General features: G+C 46.9%; 2 protein-coding genes across 3 annotated transcripts in view; one reads left to right on the forward strand and one right to left on the reverse strand.

Annotated features, from left to right (window-relative positions):
- The window catches only part of MRPS25 (mitochondrial ribosomal protein S25), a 24813-nt gene extending 18794 nt beyond the window's left edge, over positions 1–6019 (forward strand). Inside the window, exons 3-4 of the mRNA XM_003358532.5 lie at positions 2092–2179; positions 2486–6019. Coding sequence (XP_003358580.2) covers positions 2092–2179; positions 2486–2678 — 281 coding nt within the window. The 3' untranslated portion in view covers positions 2679–6019. The remainder of the gene's footprint in view (positions 1–2091; positions 2180–2485) is intronic.
- NR2C2 (nuclear receptor subfamily 2 group C member 2) overlaps positions 4905–24950 on the reverse strand; it is a 112841-nt gene continuing 92795 nt past the window's right edge. For both annotated transcript variants that reach the window (XM_005669805.3, XM_003132387.6), the window contains 9 exons: positions 23756–23903; positions 22914–23007; positions 20557–20690; positions 19449–19626; positions 18248–18369; positions 17450–17589; positions 15743–15880; positions 14293–14398; positions 4905–10978 (listed from right to left, as the gene is read on the reverse strand). In XM_005669805.3, coding sequence (XP_005669862.1) covers positions 10804–10978; positions 14293–14398; positions 15743–15880; positions 17450–17589; positions 18248–18369; positions 19449–19626; positions 20557–20690; positions 22914–23007; positions 23756–23903 — 1235 coding nt within the window. In that variant the 3' untranslated portion in view covers positions 4905–10803. The remainder of the gene's footprint in view (positions 10979–14292; positions 14399–15742; positions 15881–17449; positions 17590–18247; positions 18370–19448; positions 19627–20556; positions 20691–22913; positions 23008–23755; positions 23904–24950) is intronic.

The raw sequence follows: 24950 nt of genomic DNA on the forward strand, positions 1-24950 counted from the left end.
GTGGCTGTTCCACTACTCCTCCAGCCTGTGGGAACTGCTCCCTAGCCCCTCATGCTTTCTCTGCACAGCCAGCCTTAGTCCTTTCCCTGGAACTGACCTCCAGAGCCTGAGTCTCATCAGTGCCCAGCCCCTGCCCGTGTCTGGCTGTGCTGTCCATGGGCTCTGGTACTGATGGTCTGTGTGGTTCTCTCCCTGTGCTTTGCCCTCCTCAGTCTGGCTGCTGTGCTTTTCTTTCCGAGGCTTTGTGGTCTCTCTGCCTCGGCTCATCTCCCCATCAGTTAGGTGGCTTCCCAGGGTGTGGATTCCCCTCCTCTTTCTCATCTCCCTGTCAGGAGTGCCGGTCCCATCCTGATAGCCCTTTTTTCTTTTTTTTCTTCCTTGTATTCTACCCAGTTATGTTGAGGGTTTCTTGCCCTTTTTGAAGGTTAAAGTGCTCTGCCAGCATTCAGTAAATGTTCTGTGTGAATTGTTCTATATGTAAGTGGATTTTTTTTTTTAATGTGTTTGTGGGGGAAGGTGAGCACCATTTCTTACTCCTTAGCCATCCTGATCCCTTTCAAGTCAGTGCTATTTCTTCCTTTCTAATCTTTAACTTCTTTTTTTGTGTGTCTTAATTCATCGGCTAACATAGGGCTGTAATATTTTGCATTTTTACCAGTAATTTAGGAATGTTCCAGTTATTCTGCATCCTCACCAGCACTTGGTATTGTCTGTTTAAAAAAAACATTTTAGCCACCCAAATATCTTGTTTTATTTTGCATTTTCCTAATAGCTAATGATATTGAGTTATCTTTTTATGTGCTTATTATTAACTATTAAACATTTATTCAGATACTTTACTTTTTCCTTTGGATTGTTTCTTTTTTTGGGGGGCCACACCCACAGCATATGGACATTCTTAGGCTGGGGTCGAATCAGCTACAGCTGCAGGCCTACGCCACCCACGCAGATCCAAGCCACATCTGTGACCTACACCACAGCTTGTGGCAACGCCAGATCCTTGAGCCACAATGGGAACTCCTATTTGTCTTTTTTAAATTGAACTCTGGGAGTTCTTTATGTAGTCAGGATATAAATTGTTTATCAAGATGCATGCTTGTCTTCTTCATTGAGTTGTCTTGCCATCTTTGCTGAAAATCAGTTGCCCATACTTTTTTTTTTCTTTTTTATTGCTGTACCTGTGGCAAATGGGAGTTCCTAGTCTAGGGGGTCGGATTTGGAGCTGCAGCTGTGGGCCTATACCACAGCCATAGCAACACCAGATCTTTAACCCACTGAGTGAGGACGGGATTGAACCCTCATCCTCACAGACACTGTCAGGTTCTTAACCCACTGAACCATAACAGGAATTCACCTGTAAATTTAATAAGAGTTTATTTATGGACTTAGCTTCCATTTCTATGGTCAGTTCTTCTCATACTACACTGACTTGATTATGTAGCCTGTAGTAATGTTGAAATTGGAAAGTGCATGTTTGTCAAAGTTGTTTTGACTATTTTGGGTCCTTTGCATGAATTTTAGGCTCAATTTGTCAGTTTCTACAGGAACACCTGCTGGGATTTTAATGGGGACTGACTGAATATGTACACTAATTGGGGAGGATTGCCATCTTAGCAATATTAATTCTTTCCATTTATGAGCAGGAGTTGCTTTCCATTAAAATAGGATGCTCTTGCGAGTTCTCATTGTGGCTCAGCGGTAATGAACCTGACTGTTGTCCATGAGGATGCAGGTTCAATCCCTGGTTTTTGCTCAGTGGATTAAGGATCTGGCATTGCCGTGAGCTGTTGTGTAGGCTGACAGTTGTAGCTCTGATTTGAGCCATAGCCTGGAAACTTCCATATGCTGTACCTGCAGCCCTAAAAAGCAAAAAAAATTTAAAAAGTATGCTCTTGTACAAACCTCAAGCTCATGTGTGCTCGTGTCTAAAGAAATATGGGAAAAGTCAGGGCAGCATTATGGGTTATGTAATTGCTTATTTTACTGTTAAAATGTTTCTCTACTAAAAGCACATCCCAAAGCCCCATTGTTTGAGGCCAAGGAGCACCCTGCTGACCTCAACTTCTTCCCCCCTTTGCCTCCTGTTTCCAGATTCTGGGGAGCAGGTCCTCGTGGACGTGGAGAGCAAGAGCAATAAGGAGATCGTAGAGCACATCAGAAAAATTTTGGGGAAGAATGAGTGAGTTGTTGGGGTGACCCGGAAGGGTGCTGACATCAGCCCAGAGATTTGGAGGGAGGAACCAGTGCATCGGGAGGGGAAAGCACACCCAGCCGCTCACCCAGCTGAGGCCCTGAGCCTCTGGGCTGCTGCTCCATCCGCTGGGAAGTGAAGACAACGATGGTCCTTTCCTCCTGGGTCCAGGGGAGGCCAAAATGCTTGCGCTTGTGGCTGTGAGGGACAGGGGGTGCCGGCCAGGGAGGAGGGCTCCCTGACGGGGAGTGGGGACTTGTGTTGCCCACGCCTTGTTGTCTGTGTCCTTTGCAGGGAAACCCTCGAGAAAGAGGAGCAGGAGAAAAAACAGCTTTCTCACCCGGCCCACTTTGGTCCCCGAAAGTACTGCCTGCGGGAGTGCATGTGTGAGGTGGAGGGGCAGGTGCCCTGCCCAGGCCTGGTGCCACTGCCCAAGGAGATGACAGGGAAGTACAAAGCCGCCTTGAAAGCCACTGCCCAGGACTGAGGTGCCAGGAAGGCTCCTGGTTCTGTCCCCAGAGAGACTCTGAAAACTTTTGCGATCCAAAGGTCCCCTTTACACACCTGTGTAAAAACCACGTGGGGGGAGGGGAGGAGTCGGGCTGCAGCCAGGCTGCTCAGTGATCTTCCCTGCGCCCTCAGAGCAATAAAATGCTTTGGGATTGCTCAGCAATGTGATGTGAATCCACCCTAATAGGCCTGCGTGGGGACAGTGCTTTGGGGCTCGAAGGTGCAAGGCCACAGCCTGTTGACCTTCCTCTGCCTTTTCTGGTCTCTGGCTTCAACTCTTCTTCCAGATCCCGCTCTGGAGACCTGAGAGCTGCTGCACAGGCTCTGGCTGGTGGTGGGGACGCACCCTCCGGAAATCCGAGGACAAGCCTTTGCGCAGGGCCTGCTTTTTAAGCTGAAGTCAGCTGACCCTCTGGGCATGGTCGTGCAGGGGTGCCCCTTTGGAGGCACAGATTGGCCTCCTGAGGGCTGGTGTTGAGGCAGCCTTCCTTCACCCTCTGGCTCCTGCAGTCCTCATTGAGGTTTGGGAGAGGGTGTGAGGTGTCACTGATGCTGCTGTTAGTTTAGTTGTGTCAGTTTCAGTTCTTAGGAGATGGCAGAGCCCTCTAGGGTCACCGTAAGAATAGGTTTATTTGGTCAAGAGGACCAGCTGGAGCACTGTGCCACGGACAGGCAGATGAGGATGCAGCCGGACGGTGGGGCTTAGAAGAGCAGGTTTGCAGACTGGAACCCTGGCCAAGGCCGAAAGCTTGCTATGAGATAGGGTAGGGCCTGCCCCACCAGGTTTTAGCCACAGGAAATGTGAGACTGGGGTGTTTTAGATATTCCTGTTAAAGTGGGAGAAACTTGGCTTCTTTTACATTTGATGCCCCGGTTGTGGTTCCCTGGGATTTTGTTCCAGGCTTATGTTTAGGGTGATGATTTAAATGTGTGGGTTGGGAAGGAGGTGGGCACGTGGGTCTCACATGTACTGGGAACGTGTCCTGAGTGACCACAGCTTTACTGGGTCTGTTTAATTGGATTTCAACACTTTGGTCCCCCCTCCTGGCAGTGGTAGCCATGGCCTTCAGGTGGTTGACAGGGTTTTCAGGTGTCCCTTTTGGTCTGTCTCCACAGCTAGTGAGACAGAAAGCCTCATGGAAATAGTTCTGTCCTGCCCTCTAGTGTCACTAACGAGGAGGACTGCCCTGAGCCAAATGAGCTTTTGACTCCTTTAGAGAATAAACGTCCAGTGCCTGATGGAATGGTGCTTGGACTAGTTCACAGGCAGCAGACAACATGCATGAAGAAAAACACTACTAGGGGGATTATCTCTTGAAACCTTTGTCATCTATTTTCTGCTTGAATAGTTATAAAAAGATGGGTTTAAAGTTTATAGAAATGAGTTCTCGTTGTGGCTCAGTGGTTAACGAACCTGACTAGCATCCATGAGGATTGCGGGTTCAGTCCCTGGCCTCAGTGGGTTAAGGATCCTGCATTGTCATAAGCTGTGGTGTACGTAGCTCAAGACGCGGCTCGGATCCTTTGTTGCTGTGGCTGTGGTGGGCCGGTGGCTACAGCTCTGATTCGACCCCTCACCTGGGAACTTCCATGTGCTGGGGTGTGGCCCTAAAAAGACAAAAACAAAAAACAGTTTATAGAAATGGGAAGAAATTAGAGAAGAATGCTATGAGGATTTTTACAATAGACATACTTTCTTAATTTTATTTGCATAAGAAGTATTTAATAGATGGTTTTGGTCTTATTCTACTGAAGTGACCAATTTTCATTTTGAATTCTACCTGGTAGAGCCAATTAAAGTTACTTGGCACCAGTGTGTTCTGCCATGGATCTGACTTTGGATCTCAGAATAATCACCTGTAAAATGAGAGGTCAGATGCCATAATGAGCAAATTCTAACTTCTGTGCTCTGTATCCAGTGGCCCAAGCCGTACTCTGTTCCAGAAATGGCTTCTACCTGGTAGGAAGGAGTGGCCCCATGGGGAAGACGTAGAGGAGATGGTCCAAAGGTATTTACAGTCCAGGGACTAGGAAGTCTAAGTCACTCTGGGCCAAAGCCAAGGTGGGGTGAGAGCCTTAGGGTTCTGACAACCAGAGTATTTCCTCGACACCTACTTGGGGTTGAGGCAGGACAGGACCTTTTGGGATCAGGCGTTATTACCAAGGTTACTATAATGAGGAGAAATGAGCAGAATGCACATTAGTCTTTAATTCACTTTAATAGTATAAACCTCATTTAGGTAGTAGTATTAAGCCACAACAATAATGCCACATTGAAACAGCATTTAATAAAATGCATAAAGCGAATTCATGCACTGCAATACTCTATATACAAACACAACAATGCAAATTCTTCTTCAAGACTGAAGACATTGATTAGATATAAAAATCAGTTTTTAAAAAGGACATGCTATTTTTTAAATGCCATCACATGAACAAAGCTGATTTTAAGCTACAGCTTTCAACAGATTTTAAACCTGGAATTAAAATGTAATGGCATAAACAGTATTTTCTATATTGTGAAGGGCAGCGGTTACAGAAACGGTCCCAAGAAAATCTAACATTCGAGTTTTCCTTTAACAGATTTAAAAGGGCTGGTAATGCAGCTACATTTTAACAGAGAGGTCCAAGCTACAGGTAAAAACTATGTACTATGAAAAATGTGCAGCTTTCAGTTATAAAACTAGTTGAACACTGGTTTACAAGGTAACTGAAAGAACGGAGAGACTGTAGAAAAATACTCCAGCACTTGAGTTGTGTGTGGCAGCAGCATTTGAGTCCGTGAGTGCTCTGGTTGTTAAAATGGTAACTGATGATACTTTCCTAAAGAAAAGCTATTTTTAATGTAAGGTCTACTATTTCCAAATGTTACCAAGTTTTAAGCTTTATCACAGTCTGTCAATTGATAAATATTGCTGAGCCTTTTTCCCCCCAGCATTTCAAAATTATTTGCTTCTTAACTGAAAGTACAGCCGGGCATTAAAAACATCTCATCCATTCCTCACCTTCAAGATACTTTTTTTTAAAACTCACAGTTTAATTATTCTTAGATTATATTTCATTTAGAGACTGTCAAGCTTCCACTTGTACTGTAACTGGAGAGCCACCTTCAATGGTGATTGTCACGACAGGCAAGGACAGGGAAAGGTGGAACAGTCACTGTGGGATGAGGCCAGTGAAGTAGCAGGAGCTTTCTTCACAGCAAAGCTACGGGAGCTGAAGGCTGGATGGCCCGTCTCACAAAGGCACTGAGTACTGTGATCTCAATGAAGTGTGTTCAAACGTTTCAATAAGCTTATTAAAAAAAAAAAAAAAAAAGAAGGAACCTGTGGATTATGTGAGGTTTTTGCAGCTATCCAGTGATTTCTTTCAGCAGGCCAGCTTTCAACCTTCCTTCCCACCAGTCAAGCCCCTGCTTACCAGGTCCGTGAGCAACTATTGCTGGGCAGGGCCCTGGCTCTCGAGTGCCGTGTCTCAGTTAAAAGCCCGATTAATGGGGAAAATTCATCAGAATAGACCTGGACAAGGAAAATTTGGCATCTGTAGTTTTAAGGGCACACATCTGCCCAAATGCAGTTTTTATCTGAAATTTTAAAAATTTTAAATCATAATTTAGAGAAAGGAATAAGGTCAGTGAGTTTTTATTCACATGCTATAGCTAGAGAATTTTGATTGTAATTTATATGCCATAAAAGCCATCAACATCCTTGCTTATTTTTAAAGAATACTTGTTTTTTTTTTTTCCGGCTGTGTTAGAGAGGTGGTCACAGGGCAGTGCTCACCATATGCTGACTGAGTCTTGAGCAAGCGTGGCCATTTCCACCACACTGGGAGTCAGGCCCTGTGACACTGGCTGCTCTGAGTGCCCTGCCAGGAGTATCTGGGAAAGCTGACAGCACTAACTACCATGTTCCTTCCATGAATAGGTGTGTATCAACTAGGTTAAAGATCCCTGCCTAGTTTTGGACATTAGAATAAGGTGTCCTCCGGCTTCCTGGCCCTTGTCTGAACCTCGAGAATTGAGAGCAATGTCATCTGCTAGAGCCTGTCTGGAACCTTCCCTGGTGCAGAGTGGAAATTCTGACCCGATGGCCTTTCTCAGCCAGGTGCACTCAAAGGAGAATGGAGTTAAGGAAATCTCAGCACATCCATCCTGCTGAGGGACCCTGGAACACCTCCATCAAGTTACTGCAGCAACTCTATCATAGATTCTCTGTAAAGCGCAAGGAAAGTCTGGATATGTGGCTACATGTCTGTATACATAATATACACCTATGTACACATATGCTATATACACTGTACACATACAGAAGGTATAAACACATGTACATTCAGTCAGTCATACAAGCCTATATAAATCTGTACACGCACAATGCCAACAGGACCCCAGGGCTGGAAACACGTAAGTACACGCTGGTGGGAGGCACACATGAGCAGGCCCAGGGTCCTGTGTACAAAAGACCCATCCCACTCCATCGTGATGAGGGGCTAGCTTTGCAAATTTACACCAAGGTTAGGACAACTTCAAAGAGCCACAATCTACAGAGAATAGAATTGGAACAAGGAAGGACGTGGCATCTGCCCTGCCTTCTCAGACCTTTCCAAGCTCTGAAGAGCACCACCCTCGTAAGTAAAGGTGAGTCCGAAGATGCCTCTTTTCAGTGACCTGGAGCTGAAATGTCACCTAATAGCCCCACTGCACTTAAGGCCACTTCCACTGGCAAGTGGGCAGCACCCTTCCAGGCTCCAATCTGATCAGGCCCTGGTACCTGGACCCCGAGCCCAGGCTGCCTGCCAGGCAGAGGGAAGCTGGGAGCAAGACTGCGCTGTGGGAGACTCCCCAAAGGGTCAGAGTTTAAAAAGCACTAAATATAGCGAGAGCCCTTCTAGTTCTTCACTCCCTGCCGGGCTCCCCCCAAACAAGCCAAAGCGCCAAGTAAATACGGAGTGTAGTGACAACCCTGTGCCCTGCGAGGGTGCTGCCTCCAGAGCCATCAGGGAGCCCACTGGTAGCCGTGTCCGCTGCCATCACCTTGGGACAGAGTCCATATGTAATACTGATGCTGACAGGCTAGAAAACAATCCCTCTTGAGGGCAGTTACATAACATCTTACAAGTGACTAAACCTGAAATTAAATATAAAAACCCAAACAACAAAAGGATCCCAACCACAGCCTCAGGGCAGAGGTTAGATAATAAATAATGTAATCCCCTCCCTCCACCCCACCCCCACCTCAGATCAGAAGGGTGGTAACATACTTCCTTAAAAATACTTTCTAGGAATAAACTGGAAAATATTTGCTTGAGTAACTTGGTCTTTTTCTACATCTATTCCTGTTTTATGATTATGTGTAAGGACCTCCATAAATGTCAGCACCTAACTGTCCAACATTACCTGAAATTCTGCTGGAAGAGAGTCCGTTTCATCAAAAAACGACAGAGTACATCTGCTTCCACCCCCGTACCTCTCCTCACTGAGTGGGGAGCAACTGGGCTAGCAGAATGGGTTCAAGGCCGAGAATCCCACTCCTGGCTTATTTTACTCATGCAGAGGTCTGGTCTCATGTCACTAAGTCAGAGTTTCATAAACTGCTAACAAGCCTTAGAGCCCAAATATTTGCTTCTGATCTTAAATAATTCTTAACTTTGGACTTCTCTAAACCAATCTGACAGATGAGGGAATGAATGGACCTGCTGTCAAAGGCTTGAGATAGTTGGGGTGGCGAAACTTCAGGTGGTATGGGGCTGATCTTTAAGGAAAAGTCCACTTCAGAGTAAGGCCAGGGGATCTGGGAAACTAGTGAGGAGTGTTCAAAGCCCAAATGGTCCGCTGGAACCAGCCATTGGCAGCGAAGGTACTAGGAGTTGGAGCGGGGTTGGAAGCAGCTTTTCCGCAGGGCTGTCCTGTGGAGAGGGACACGGGTGTATATCCACGTGCCTTCCATCTCCCAACACATCTCCACAGGACCTTGGTCCAGGTCTCACCCAGTACCCAAGGCAACCTGCTGTCAAAGCCTCCCAGGCCTGCCCTGGGAACCAGGGAGCTGTCCCATGCACATCTTTTCACTACCACCCAGCACCCAGACCTGAAAGATGTGACAGTGCAGGGAGCTGCGGCAGGAACAACAGACACGCTTACATCACAGCAGAAGAGAACAGAGAAGGAGGCAGCTTGCTATGTAAGATGCATACACATGCTTCAAAATGCCCTCTGCAAAAATCCTTCACAAGCAGAAATCAAACAGACCTATCTTAGCCATTCTCTTGGCCAGTTTTTTGTCTTAATTTTGAAATTTAAATCACTTTGAAGTTAGAAAGCCAAAATTTAAGCTGGCAAAACTAAATCCTATCCTTCATTTTATAATGGGCCCTCCCACTATTTCCCAGTTTGCTCCCACAGCATGAACTCTAAATGATATACTTAGATCCAAAGGGAATTTCCAGTTGGAGATGCTGTTCCCACTTAATTCCCACTAATGACAACTTGAGAATCAAGGGGCCTGTTCTACCTGATGCTGTGGTGGTCCAGCACCAACACACAGTGTGCTAGGCACCCATCCTGCTCTCTTCAGCTGTACACGGTGGAGACAGACCAGAGATCTGGAGATGGAGAAGTGAGTACACTGGGGTTTTGGGGGATATCATCTGATCAAAAAATTTAGGAGATGTAAATTTAGCCTTAATCTGTGCTACACAGAAGACCAAGGTGCCTGACCCAGCCCTGCCACGTTCCCAAACAGAAGCGTCTGCTGCTCGTTCACATCTATGGGAACTGATAAGCACTTTTCTCTAGTTAGAACTTTGAACGACTGCATTCTGTCCTTATAAACAATGGTCGCTGTAACTTATAAGGAGAAAGAAGATAACTTTTGGAATTAAGGGTTTTTAAGGAGTAGGTAGCCTGTTTCTGCATCCATCTGAAATGAGCCAGAGCTTGTCAGCTGGCACAATGCAGAGGAGCCCACATGCACAGTGTGCCAGGACCACTGAGAGCCTGCCAACAGATGCTGAGAAATGTCACTCTACTGGCCCTGTTGCCTGACCAGGTTGTGGGACCCGCAGGACAGCCCACCTCCCAATTCCCTTATCAAGGGGGCATTTGGGATGGAAGCTGCTGAGAAGGGAGCCCTCACCCTCTTCCAGCTGCCACACACTGTAGTCGAAAAGTCCTGTCAAGGGCTCAGAATGCCTACCTTATGGGCCAGAACACTCATCAGCCCTGAGTGGCAGAGATGATAGGGGATTCCTCCCGTCGCCACAGGAACTGGCAGTTGACGTTTGACTGGTTTATTCCTACTCCGAAAACCAGTCACCAGCAGAGAGCCCTGGGTGGGGAGGGACGTGCAGTGGCCACCAGAGGCCAGGACAGAGCCAGGGAACCCAACCAGCCTCCACTCTGGCTGAGGAAGCCGGGGGCCCAGTCATGAGCCCACTAGTGCTCCCGACCGCCCACACACACGGGCCAGGGCATCGCCTCCCCTCCTAGGAAGCAAGCTCGAGCAGCAGTGCATGCGCACAGTCAGGAAGGATGCTGTCCTTCCTCCAACAGAAATGATTGTCTCCTGTGCCCTATTGCATTTTCACAGAAATCATCAGCATTTCAGCAAAGACATACAGTTTTCTGTTTGCCCTGCAGACAGGCAAGATGTTGCTCACATTACACATTGATCAGAAGTGCTTAGAAAGTGCTAATATTATTACCCTGGTAATTAGTTACTATTAATTCCAAGGACATTTTTAATATATACACACATACTGTTCTCTTAGGTTCTTTTAGTTTTCTTTAATACTAGTCTCTGACATTATAAAACTTTGCTTTTGTTTTTTGCCCTTTGAGAATTTCTAAATACAAATTGAGTTAAAAGATTGCTCCAAAATCTGCTGCTTCATCAAAAGGCATTAAAACATCTCTTATGGCAGGAAAGGACCCTACTAGTCTCTTAGTCATTATCATCTGGGATTAACGAGTAAGAAGAAACCAGGTAGGAAATGGCTAACGTACTGGAGATATTTGCACATACCAAAATACCACTACTTTCTTTTCTTTGTATCTGAGCAGTCCCGGGAGGATCCTGTGCTGCTCGGCAGGTGTGTGGCGTGCACTATAGGCTGGCCCCGGTGATCTGGCCGTTATACTCTGCTGTCTCCATCTTGAGGATGTAGGGGATTATGCTGTCTATTGAAACATTGCCAATGAGACCAGTAAAAAAAAGTTCTTCTGTTATGTTGGAGCTCATGAGCCTGAGTGCCGGCAGGCGGACGAGAATCCGGGCCAATCTGTAAGAGGGAAGGTCATTAGAGGAAGGGGGTTCACTGCCCTCCAGACTCTGCCCTGGACAGGCTTGCGGGGGCCCTGTCTGCACTGCTTGGAACTGAACCAAATGCAGTTACTATCCACCCTTGCTTTTCTGATTTCAACAGTTCCTCTTGTAGGAATTTATCATGAGGAAAAAAAAAGTGAGTGCAAAGATTGTGGACAAATAAGTTCCCTTCAATTTTTTTTTTTTTTTTTTTTTTTGGTCTTTTTGCCATTTCTTGGGCCACTTCCCACAGCATATGGAGGTTCCCAGGGTAGGGGTCAAATCAGAGCTGTAGCCACCCACCGGCTACGCCAGAGCCACAGTAATGTGGGATCCGAGCCACATCTGCAACCTACACCATAGCTCACGGCAACAACAGATCTTTAACCCACTGAGCAAGGGCAAGGATCGAACCCGCAACCTCATGGTTCCTAGTTGGATTCGTTAACCGCTAAGCCATGACGGGAACTCCAAGTTCCCTTCACTTTTATGACAACTCTCCCAACCACACCAAAACAGAAAAATCTAGGAACCTGTCAAGGGATAGGTTAAAGTATGGTGTCTCCATTTAACAAATCACTACATACTTGTAAAAGAGGATAGTAAAGATTTATACTCAAGGATAAGAACTCCTTGATACACAGCTGAATAAAAACTTAAAAGGAGGCTGTGAAACAGCGAGTACAGCACAAGCTCACTTGTGTATTTGTATGCACATGTGTAAAATATATGGAAGGATGGCCCAGAATGCTAATGGCTGGCCTCTGGGTACTAAGATTTGAAGTGAGCTTATCAATTAAAACTTTTTCTGTATTGCTCCAATTTCCAGTATTCATTCAGCATTATAATTAAAAATAAAGCAATAAGATTTTTTATTTTGAAGAAACCCTGGGAGGGCACACCTTGGCCCTATCCTGGCAGCCACTGGACACTCTCTGAAGCATCCCAGTGCCTAGAACTGCGTGTGCCAGGACAGGCCTCTCAGGGCCAGATCTGTCTGGAAACAACTCGCATTTTCATCAGCAGGGAAATGTTAAATTACAGCATTTCCTTAGCTATGGACAATGATGAAGAAGAAAATATATATGCTCACTGAATATTAAGTTAAAAAAAGGTTACGAGGAGTTACCATCATGGTGCAGCGGAAATGAATCTGACTGGGAACCATGAGGTTGTGGGTTCGATCCCTGGCCTTGCTCAGTGGGTTAAGGATCTGGCGTTGCTGTGGTGTAGGCTGGCATCTACAGCTCCGATTGGACCCCTAGCCTGGGACCCTCCATATGCCACGGGTTTGACCTTAAAAAGACAAAAAAAAAAGTTACAAAACCTTATTTTATATTTTGATTCCAATTGCACATACATAAGAAATTACTGAAACACGTGAAACAATAACAGATATCTCTAGACAGTGGTATTCACACAGTTGAAAGTTTCTGTTTTCCAGAATGTTCTAATTTTTTTCAACAGTGAACATATGTTACTTTTAAAAAGGGAAAATCTGTCTTAGGCAAGCAGTGTTCCAGTACCATCATTCATCCACCCAGCCTCTGTAGGTCTTTCAGGGCACCCAAAGGTGCCAGAGGGACCGAAAGGCGAAGGATCTTGGGCAAATCAGGGAGGGCATCTCAGCTGGGCCTTAGATACTGGCTAAGGTTTCTATCGGCAGAGATGCAGAGGACGGGAGAGTATTTCAGGAGGAGCACAGGATGACAAAAGGACCAAGGATGGAAAAGACTAAAGCAACCAACATATAAACAGGATACAACCATTCTAGGGCCTCTCGTATGGGAACTCTTCTGAGTCCTAGGAGAGAGTCTCCCTGCTTTCATTTCAGGCCCCAAATCCCTGGCTTGCCCTCTTTTTCCCTGGAGTCCCTGACTGGACGAGGAGTGACTCAGGACTTTTTCAGAAATGTACTTTCAAGGTCAGAGAGCTGCTATTGTCAAGGTAATTCTTGTGTGCTAAGACTCTGCCACAAGCCCACAGAGGGGCCTTTCCAGACTCTGTGGCCACAGGATCTGTGTGGGACGGGGTCCCTGGCCTCCTCAGGGGACAGCATGCCCACTGATCTGGCTACACTTAAGAGCTCCAGGTGTGGGTGTGTTACTTGACAGTCCTGTTCTATATGTCTTGAGGCTGAAGTTATTCTAGATTCACGTGAGGTCTTCAGTGATTCCAGGAGCAAATGGATCCTGCTTTGGCAAAAGCGGTGTCTGAGCTGTGAAGCATGCCTAAAGCAGAGGCAGGCTCTCTGCCATCAGTGCTGGCCACAGGCCCCCAGACACACCAGAGAAATGGTCCCCTGGGCCTGGGGCATCTCAGGTCCGCCGACACCTGCTGACAGAGGTCTGTCTGTGCAGAGGACGCAAGTATGGGAAGGCGAAAGGGCCCCGGAAATTCAGGTAGGATCCTAGCACTTTCCACGCTCCACTATCTCCTATAAAATGCAAGACTTCAAGTGTGATCAAAGGGTAGGAGCTGGTCCTAAGGAAAGAGCTCTTCTAGTTCTCAGCTGGAGGAGAGCCTGCCAGCACCTCCTGCCTTGGGTCAGAACCACTTTCCTGCTCAAATTTGAATGAGGAAGGCATTTGTCTACATATATGGCTGCCCAAACATAAAATGTTACCCAAAATACAGGGATTTTTTTTTTTTTTTTTGGTCTTTTGTCCTTTTAGGGCTGCACCTATGGCATATGGAGGTTCCCAGGCTAGGGGTCCAATTGGAGCTGTAGCCACTGGCCTACACCAGTGACAGAGCAACATGGGATCCGAGCTGCATCTGCGACCTACACCACAGCTCACGGCAACGCCAGATCCTTAACCCACTGAGCAAGGCCAGGGATTGAACCCGCATCCTCATGGTTCCTAGTCGGATTTGTTAACCACTGCGCCATGATGGGAACTCCAATACAGGGATTTTTAAAAAATCATTTTATCTGAGGGTGTTATTATTTTGTAAAACCCACTCACTTGTTACAGGGGCCTGAGTATGGTTTCTGTCAATGAAAAGGTTTTTATCAGGTACTCTAGCACTGCCTGCTTTAGTTGTTGCAGAGCAAAGGGGCAGAGCTTCTGACTAGTCTGGACAAGGGAAGTCTGCTTGAGAACTCACATCAACCCCTTGACTCCTGGTATTCCCAACCCCCCCTCCTAGCACTTTCCACGCTCCACTATCTCCTATAAAATGCAAGACTTCAAGTGTGATCAAAGGGATGCTGTACTGCACCACAGGAAGGGGAAGGCCAGCCGAACTGCTACAGACCCCGCCGCCCCCGCCACCCGCATGCCTCACCGGTACGTGTCTTCTGAGTAGGTTTTCTGAACATAGTCCTGCAACTCCATCTGTGCCTTTTCTTGGAATTTTTCAATCTGACTTGTGCTGGTCAAACCCGGATGATCTGAAAAATGAAAAGTACCCCCATATTGCCCTCAGTATTTGGAAAGCTTCACCTGCAGACCTTTTAGTACTTATTTTCAAACTTCTGACAAATTTCTCAAGTACAATAGACTGAACTCTGAAGGCTGCTCTAGTTTGGATATTATTGCTAGAACACCGGTTTTTCCCCTGTGCTTTTTGGAGGCCTGAAGGTTCCCAGGAGGTGTCTGGCCTCCTGGGTGGGTACACCAGCTTCAACGGCCCCAAAGGGGTTGGTTCTAGACATGTGGCTTCCTACTTACTCTAGAAAACACATACCACATGAAATTAGAAATTACCATCTAATTTCTAGGTATTTAATCACCATAATGTTTCCCATTTTTATTAGCTGGTTTGTTCCTCACTGAGTAGAGGGCTTGGGGCGGGGGGTGGGAGGGAGAGACAAAACTGTGTCCAACCCCTGCTGTCGAGGACAACAGTCACCAAGTGGCCTCTCAGGAGGCTCAGGGAGAACAGCTGAGGGGGAGTGAGTGAGGCCAGCCCGGTTCGACTCTTACTTTCCACCAACAGTCCTGCTGCCTCTTCTTCATCTGCTGTAACCACACCTTTTGGAGTGCCCTGCAGCTGCTGCTGCTACTGCCCTATAGAGACTGTGGGTAAACGTGTGCAGTTTCAATCTGTACTGGATTTTATGTGCTAACATACCTAAAAATTGGCAAAGAGCAAAACAAAACAAAACAAATCAAAACAAAAAAAGGACACTGGATGGCAGTACAGTTGTATCCCCTCGGCATCTACAGGGGATTGGTTCCAGGACCCCCGAGCATGTCCTTTCCATTAAATGGTGTAGTATTTATATGTAACCTACACATGTCTTTCTGTATACTCTAATCTCTCGATTACTTCTAATACCTAATACAATATAAATGCTACATAAATAGTTGTACATAGTTGCTGGTGCACAAAAAATTCAAGTTTTGCTTTCTGGAACTGCTGAATTTTCTTCCTTGAATATTTTTGATTCACAGTTGGTTGAATCAACCGATGTGGAACCCGTGGATACAGAGGGCCAAATGTATACTCAATTTTGTTTGTGTAGTCTTATTTGGCTTAGTTAGGATGAGATCTATTCAGTACATAAAGTTACTCAGGACTACAGCCTGTTTCTTTGGGACTGCAAAGAAAAGAACTTAAAGCATGTATGTTTTTATGTTAGCTAGTAAAGCACACTTATTATGGGAACCTTCAGTTACGTAGTTTGGCAGGGCTCTAGCTACACTGCTGACAGCTTGACAACATATTCATGTTCAGAAATATCAGAAAGCACATGTGGAGAACCGTCATGAGGGACCACCGCATATCTTACCGGGGCTAAAGAGAACTATAGCTTTAAGGTATGCATACTCATAGCCGTCTATATCCAGCTTTGCCATACTGTTACAGAATTCCTGAAGCTTCCAGATGTGCTCCATGACTTGCTTTATCCGGTCGCCAGAAAGTTTATCTAGAAATCAACATCATAGATCCTCTGAGAAAGGCTGATAAGGACAATAACATGAGCTTCTTTGAGGGGCCAAAGATTGGGAAAAAAAATGACAATCATTTCACCTTTAAATGAAAAAACCTGTTATCTCAAGAGCCTCCTTTTTCAGGTATAGGTGAAATGGCAACAGACACTGGAATTCCACTGTTACACATTCTGCCTCAACAACAAAGCCCAAGATGAGCGATTTTCCTGGCCCCACCCCCGGCAGTGCCTTCAACCTGCAGGTGCAATGAGTAAACCCCTCTATCTGTGCTGAAGACCCAGTTCTTTCTAAGTCTCTGCAGGGCCGAATAACATTTAGCAACCTAAACATGTTGGCAATTTTTAGTTGTCAAAACCGTTTTATCCACTGCCTGATTTAGTCTTCATGACAGTATCTTGCTGAAGGTAGTACTATTATATCCAGTTAAAAACAAATAAAACTAAATCTCATTTGCAGGAGTTCCCATGTGGTTCAGTGGAAACGAATTGGACTAGTATCTATGAGGATGCGGGTTTAATCCCTGGCCTCACTCAGTGGGTTAAGGATCCGGTGCTGCCGTGAGCTATGGTGTAGGCCAGCGGTGACAGCTCCAAATCAACCCATAGCCTGGGAACTTGCGTATGCTGTGGGTGTGGCCCTAAAAAGCAAAATAAAAAAATAAATAATAAAGCTCATTTGCGAATAAATCTAACTTAAGTTCAGTAACATGCTATAGAGTTTTTATTTATTTATTTAGGCCACATCACATGTGGAAATTTCTGGGCCAGGAAATGAACCCGTACCACAGTGGTGACAACATAGGGTCCTTAACCCTAGGTGGCCCAGTGGGGAACTGGTGTTATATAGAGTTTTTTAGAATCACCTTTATTTAACCATTCCAAAGGAGTAACTTAAAAAACAAAGGTGTGACTAGGTGTGTCACATTTTTAGGTCTCAAACACCTGGGACGCCTGATTAGAAGAGCAGTTCAATTCCAGGTCAGCTACAAGCTTGAATTTGTAGGGTTAGTCTGGACCCTGGCAGCATGTGGACCCACACCAGCTACTTCCCAATCCTGCCACAGCTGGGATCTGACCACCCAGTGTCATATGGGTACACAGATCTCACAAGAAAAGAGTCATGTGTTCATTCACACCCTGGACTGGGGGTCTGTGTGACCTGGGTTTGAGCTCCCAGCTTTTCCACTTGCTGCTTCATAGGGGACAAGCCCTTACTGGGACCTGAGCTTCTCCTACTTAACACTGAGATAGCAGTTCCTACTCTACAAGGTTTTGAGGGTTTGTGAGATCCCTGCGACTAATCTGAAAACACCACCAAGTGTCTGTGTATCGGAAATCGGCACCTCTTCCCAATGATCTTTTTTCCCTTCGTCTTCATTATATGAAAAGAAGGCAGTCAGGTAAAAATGTAAACATTCCGACAGCTAACAGTCCTATGACTCAAAAGTTAAGCTTCCCTCAGCCTAAGGACACCATGGGACACAGGCCGGCTAAGTGGTGGGCTCCCCCAGGCCGGGCCGACCTTGCCCGCCTCCCCAGCCCTACCTTCCTGGATGCTGTTCTGTAGGTGGTTGACGATGGCGGCCAGGATGGTGGAGAGGCTCATGACCTGGGCGCACTGGGCCAGGCCGAGGGTGAAGAGCTCGTTCCAGCAGGCCCGTACCAGGCTGGTGTTGCAGTCCTGCCTGGGGACACAGGGCCAGGTGGGTGCAGGGGCCTGTGGCACTTCTCCAAGCCCTCACACGCCCCAAACAAGTTGGTCCAGCACGTGTTTGTTGAAGATCTGGGGCATGTCCAGGCTGTCCACAAATACCACTGTCTACAAATCTTTACTGAAGTCCCCTAAGGATAAACCATCTATTTTCCTAATAGGCCTCATGTGGCTCTGTTGCCAGAGGCTGTAGCCATCAAAGGATTGAAAGCCAAGGGTAGACTCTGAAGGACAAAGACACTGCACCCCGCCTGTAAGGAGGAGCAGGGACTGAAGCAGGAAGGGGGCATTTATACTCCGGATAGCATGGTCAGCACAACGCAAAACCATTTGCCCTTATCTCAGAAAACCTCAGGGGAAGCACCCTTACTCGCCAAGACTGCAGAACAATTCCTGCCTCTATTCCACGCCATCCCCTGGTCCAAGTCAAGTCCTCAGCATGCAGAAAAGATACAATAAAGGTCTGAGGGCTATCACAGGATTGGCAACCATGGTCGCCTTGCTAGCAGTCTACTGACTACATGTTCTAAGAGAATCAGGTCAAAGACACAAACTGGAAGGGCCCTCAGAGATCTTCCAGGCCATTCCTGGAAAGCCCTGCCCAAGGACTCAGAGAGAAAAAAGCCACTCACCCAAGTGCCTGAAAGGCTGGGATGGACCTGGCCCAATGCATGGACAGGAAGAGCAGGCGGGACGCGGACTCGCAGATGTAGTGCACATTGAGGTACTCCGGCATCGGGCTGGGCATTGTGAGCTGTGGGGGTGGGGAGCACAAGCACAGGGTGACCAGTTAGCATGAATCCCTGCTGTGTTTCACAATTCGTGGGAGCCAGAGTCACCGTCTCTGTTGAAGCCCCTGTGCAGTGTGCTTTCTCTGCAGGGGGGCCCGCACTGACCCCCATGGTGTCCTATCAGCAAACTAGGGCCTGATGGTCCCTGGAACATGGATTGATGGGGACCTCCAAGCTTATCCACACAGAGACATACTTCTCAACTCCTGGCTCAACTACACTGGTACCTGCTCTAAGACAGTTCCATTGTGAGCCACAGGTTCAAGTTTACTCCAATCAGGGAACAGGGTCAGCTCCACAGGCGAGTAGGGACTTGGCAGATGGCCTTGGGTAACTGAGGGAGGAGCAGGAGCCAGGTGGGAGGATAACTTGTCACTAGGATGTTGGGCTGGCCTTTGGGAGCCAATTGTCTAGAAAGGACTCTGATGCCTCTGAAGCTGGAATCCCACTAGTGACCCATGCCCTTGACACCCCTGGACAACTCCAGGCAGAAAGCCAATTTTCCTAAGTGACTGGCTAGACCCCTCTCATAGAGAACATGAGGGGATGTGGAGGAGTCAGTGTGGAGACCCGGAGATTGAGAGGGCTTCAAGGAACCTGCAAGTAATCTGGAGAAGCAAGGCCAGGGAGGCAAGTGCAGGAAGACCCATGAGAACCTGATGGAGTCTTCAAGCGAATCTGAGATCTACTTTCCATGGCTCTAGAGGGTAGGAGGTCAGGCCCAAGGTCAGGGAAGAGACAAAGGGCCTGCCTAAGCCCATGATGAAGCCAGGTCACCAAGGGAAGACAAATGGTAGAGCAGCCCACGCAGCCTGTCTTGGCAATGACAGGTGGCCAGGCCTGCTTCAGGGTTACCTTCAGAGCCAAAGAGCCAAGCGAGCAAAAGATGAGGGAAAATGATTCATAGTGGGAATCTCATGCTGGAATACGAGACCTGATCAAACACCACAGTATGAAAATGAGCTTGCTTCAAAGGTTTGATTTTTAAATGGAGAACAACCTGGACACAGAGTCCCTTTCCCAGCAAGCTGAAGGCACTCACCTTAAATGTGACGTGAGTGTCTGAAAGGAGGGGGCCTTCGACCTCAATGATGGGTGTGGACTGGTCTCTGCTGATGACGTGGATGCTACCCCCTCCACTGCCATCTATCCCGTCCGCCAGGCTTGGAGGTGAGGAGCTGTCTGTGGTGTTAAGTGCTTTAGCTAAGGTATCAAATGCCCTGCAAGCAAAAATGAAGCAAATAAGTGTTGTGAAGCCACAACTTCTAGGAGAACAACCACTCTAGCTGAGATGTGGTTTAGGAAAACAAAGATAATTAACTTCCACTGGCTGAAAAGGGGGAACAGCGGCTTCCATGTGTTGTTTCCATAGCAACTTGGGCACTTAACTATATATTATCTATTTTCATGTATAATTTCTATTTTTTACAACTACTCTCCAAGGCAGAATTCTCTCTCTTTTACAAATATGAAAGCTAACTTTTCCAAGACCCCCCACATAGTAAGTGGCAGAACTAGAATTCTACCTAACTCAAATCCCCACCTCTTTCCACTGGATCTAGATCTTAATTATCTATCAGACCTCAAGTAAACACGAGGACTGATGGACTTGAGAGGCCCAAACCGTGCACCTGCCTGGCCCGGCAAGATGGGTAGGAGTGGCCAGTCCAATAGAAAAGGGGTAGATACACGCGCTCAGCTGTAGAGAACACACCCTCAGCAGCTGGTCACAGGCAGGTGGTGCTGCCTAACAGCTAACATCTAGCTACCCTGATAAAGCTTTAGACTACTTGGAAAAAAGGCACATAAGAAAAAGACAGGCTAAAATCAGTAGGGGAGGAGATGCATGACTGATATTAAGGCACAATAAACACCAATATAAGTAAAACTTTTGCCCTGATTCCACTGAGTTATTTAATTTCCTTTGTTATCTGGAATGAAAAGAGTTTTTAAATTGTTTTATATCATGTAATGTAAGTGGGTCCATGTTCCCATAGTTAAAATTCGAAAGACATGTGCAGGGGCACTGTGACAATTTTACAACAATCCTTGAATGAATACAGGGTGGGTGTCAGAATGCTGCCCCCCACCCTCACAATGCAGCCATTATGTATGTGTCGGGAGGGGCCCCCACCCTCATGGGTCCATACCGAGTAATCTCACTCGCAGACTGGTCCTCTGGCTGCATTTCTGAAGTGTCACCGTTGTTAAGCGACTCACTTAGGTTGGCAAGGGACGTTACTACATTTGCCAGTGTGCCCAGGGCTCCCTGGCTTGTTTCAGCCTGTTAATCAGAAAATAATAATATTAAAAATGAACACATGCACAGCTCTCAGGGCAATGAAAGTATAATATTGCTTTAAAACAGCTTCTATGGGGGTGTGACTATGAGCTCAGGACAGTGTGAGGAAGGAGGCTTCTGGTGATGAAATAGTTTTGTATCTTGATTGTGATGGTAGTCACACATATCTACATGATAGAATGGCAGAACAAAATCAGACAAGCTTTTGCACTTTTTTTTTTTTTTGCTTTTTAGGGGTACCTGCCCCATATTGAAGTTCCCAGGCTAAGGAGTGAATCAGAGCTGCAGCTGCTGGCCCTATGCCACAGCTCACGGATCACCAGATCCTTAACCCAATGAGCCACAACAGAAACTCCATAAACTTTTGTGTGTTAAAAGACATTACTAAGAAGTAAAAAGACAATCCTCTTCCCACCCACACACAAAAGAAAACCCACAGAATGGGAGGATATCTTTGTATATCATACATCTGATAATGGTTTAATAGCCAAAATATCTAAAGAACTCAATAATAGGACAAATAAGCCAGTTAAAAATGCAAATCAGGAATTTCAGCTGTGGTATATAGTGGGTTGAGGATCTTGCATTGCCTCTGCAGTGGCTCAGGTCTTTGTACTTATTTAAAGTAAATGATTTTGAATGTATAATTACTTCAAAGTAAAAAGTTTAAATATCAGCTTCTGGGCATTCCTGTCATGGCTCAGTGGAAACAAATCTGACTAGCATCTATAAGGATGCAGGTTCGATCCCTGGCCTCACTCAGGGGGTTAAGGACTCAGTGGTGCTGTGAGCTGTGGTGTAGGTTGCAGACGTAGCTTGGATTTGGTGTTGCTGTGGCTGTGGCATGAGGCCAGCAGCTACAGCTCCGATTTGACCCCTAGCCTGGGAACCTTCATATGCTGTGGGTGCAGCCCTAAAAAAAAAAAGAAAAAAAAAAGCTGTTGAAAATAGCCACCAGGCTCCAGTGCTCTGCGTGCGTTCTATCATTCACCACAAACTTCCAGGGAGGGTCTCGGCAGGGCCAGTCACTACTGCCCAGTGTAGTACTTCTCTTCCATCCAGTGATTGCAACTAACTTCTAACAGGCAGCCCTGCCTGAGCACTCACAGGGCACCATGTACTTTAGGAGATGAATGTACTCAGGTTTCCCAGCAACCCTGCTGGGGGGTGCAGTAGGGTGGGCACTGAAATGGAGAAGAGAGGGCACAGGGCCAGCAGCAAACACAGCAGGGTGAGTGCAACCCAGCCATCACAGGTTTCTGGTTTCTTGGGCCTTATTAAGCTGATGGGGTCTCCACCCCACTGGGCAATGGGTCACTGTCTGGGACATCTGCTGGGGGCCGGCAGTGAGCCAGACATGATTCGTCACCATTGCCCCCAGACAGGAGGCTCAAAGCCCAGCCCAGAACCAAGGCACAGAGGGCAGCCCTCCCTGAGGCTGTCAGCTCCCATCTGTGCCTTTCCTTTCCTAGAATTGGATCTTCCTCGATGCGGTGTGTATGCATGAGCACAGACAAGAGGACGCCTGCAGGCCTGGCTCCAGCACTGCTGCCAAGTTGCTCCTTCTGGAGCAGAGACATTGGAGCTCAGCGGGGCTGCTGCTGCTTCACCATGACTCAGGCTACATCAGGGACAATAAGGTGGAAAAAGCAGTGGGGTCCCTTGCCTGGATAAAACCCCTGGCTCTTCAGGAGGTAGCCAGCTGCCTCCTTCTCGGGGTGGCAAACATCTCTGTCCACAAGCTAAATCCCTGTGGCTGATTCACTCTGTCAGTTTTAGAACTGTTAGAATCCCGGCTAGACTTCTCCCTGCAGACCATCTAATAAAAAGGAACTAGGGCTTCTGCAAGAGGCAATCTTAGGATAGGTAGCTCTTTCCTCAGCACGCCAGTTTTGCAATGTGTGTTGCAGGGGTGGGTTGGGGGTGGGGGTAACCTTAGAAGAGAACTACAGAATTTTAACCAAATTGAACTCTAAACCCTGACGTGTTCAATTACCATGACCAGCCAGCCCTGACTGAGACTCCAAAAAGCCATTGGCAGTCCTGAAACAAATTATAGCCTGTCTATATCAGAAGTGGATGGAGACGCAGAAGGCTGTGCCCGTAGTGTCTAAAGGCTAAAAAGAAGGCGGGCACACACATTCAAAGCAGCAGCCTGCACCACAACATAAAGCTGGCGGAGAAGGCATAAGCAGGGAACATCACCTTGGAATCCGTGGCCAGGAGAACCGTACCATCCTCGCGGATCAAAGGCTGCTGGATGTTCACAAGCATCCCTGGATCAAGAAGACCTGTTTGTCTATTTAAGACATAAAAAAACCCAGAGTAGCTTCCAATATTTAATGACAGTGTGATCATGCTGCATTTACCTGTCCTGTATATCTGCCAACACTGAGTAGCAGAAAAGCTCTAACTAGACTCTGCTGCTGAGTGACTGAACACCCCCCTTCTCTCTACAATGACACATGCACACAGCATAGTCCGGTCTACAGAGATGACACAGGCACACATCCCCTGGCCAAAGACTGGCTGCTCTGCAGATAACACTAACCTGGTCTGAGCATCACCAGGGCATTCCCAACTCTAGAGCTCACTAGGACACATTCTGGATTTCTTCTTTCCCTCTTTCTGTTCCTTTAAAACTAAGTTTGATAGATGTCATTAAAAAGAATGTAACAATAACCTTGTGCACTACCTAGGACCACTTAGGCCTTTTATTTCTACTGCCAAAAAGGCCCAATCCTCAATCACAGAACTATTTCCCTGCCTGAATGATGCCTAAACTACAGCACATAATTGGACCCCTTGATCTCCTTGAGATAGGAGAAATTCTGACCCCAAGTTAAACCCATTTCAAGTCAAACATCCTCAGGCCTGTCCAGAGATGTGAATGGAATGGCTCCAAAAGGGATGGGATGAGGCAAGATTTTAAGGCTGTGCCCACAGGCAGGGAGCCACGTAAGCCCCCTTCCAACATATATCTGTGCCTCCTCTGATCAGCTCCAGAGGCTGATCATACGGTTGTGCTTGGTTAAAGCAGGACTGACCTTGCTCCATCTTTGTCTGCCACAAACGTTGGTGTGGCTATCAGAGGACTTCTCAGGTCCTTCCGGATATAGATCTTCTCAGTTGAAGCAGCACAATTGCTTGGTTTCTCCCGCTGCACATCAAAAGGCTTCCGCTCACTCTGCACAGCTTAAATCACAACACAAATACTCATGTCAGAGAAAAGATTCAAATCAATAAAAACGATAACCTTCATAGAAAGGAAGGGGTCCTGAGTAGAAACGATCAGCTCAGTGCTAGATGACGATCTAGCTCAACTTTGCAGCCAAAGGAGAGAAATGCTGAAAGCCTAACAGTGTTGTCACATCTAAAGGCATAAAAAAAGCTCAAGATGGCAGATACTATGGCCCAGAAAATGCAGCGTGGCATTTGTGTGGCTTCAGTTCCTGCTGCTCACAGGACTCTCTCCAAGAGGAGAAAACCCTGCAAGTGGGCCCGTAATAGAGAGCTGCCCATACCCGATGTCTCAGAGGAAGCTTTTTTTTTTTCCTCTTTTTTCTAGGGCTGCACCTTCAGCATATGGAGGTTCCCAGGCTAGGGGCCCAATCGGAGCTGTAGTCCCTGGCCTACACCAGAGCCACAGCAACATGGGATCTGAGCCGTGTCTGCCACCTACACCTCAGCTCATTGCAACGACGGATCCTTAATCCACTGAGCAAGGCCAGGGATCGAACATGTAACCTCATGGTTCCTTGTCAGATTCATTAACCACTGAGCCATGATAGGAACTCCAGAGGAAGCTTTCTAACATCCAACTCAAGTTGCTACAGCTTCTGCTGTTAACAGGGGCCATTTTTACATGACACCAACATCATCTCCTTAAGGAATATGGTACAAGAGCCAAGTACACATTCCACAACAAATAAAGACTTTTGCAAAAGAAAGAAAAGAGGACCCCAGGAGTTCCCTTCATGGCTCAGGGGTTAATGAATCAACTAGGATCCATGAGGATGTGGATTTGATCCCTGGCCACGCTCAGTGTGTTAAGGATGTGGTGCTGCCATGAGCTGTGGTGTACGTCGCAGACCCAGCTCGAATCTTGAGTTGCTGTGGCTGTGTGTAGGCTGGTAGCTGTAGCTCCGATTAGACCCCTAGCCTGGGAACTTCCATATGCCATGGGTGTGGCCCTAAAAAAGCAAAAAAAAAAAAAAACAAAAAAAAACAAAAAAAACCAAC

The sequence above is a fragment of the Sus scrofa genome, chromosome 13 (genome assembly GCF_000003025.6).
Source record: "Sus scrofa isolate TJ Tabasco breed Duroc chromosome 13, Sscrofa11.1, whole genome shotgun sequence".
Taxonomy (NCBI): domain Eukaryota; kingdom Metazoa; phylum Chordata; class Mammalia; order Artiodactyla; family Suidae; genus Sus; species Sus scrofa.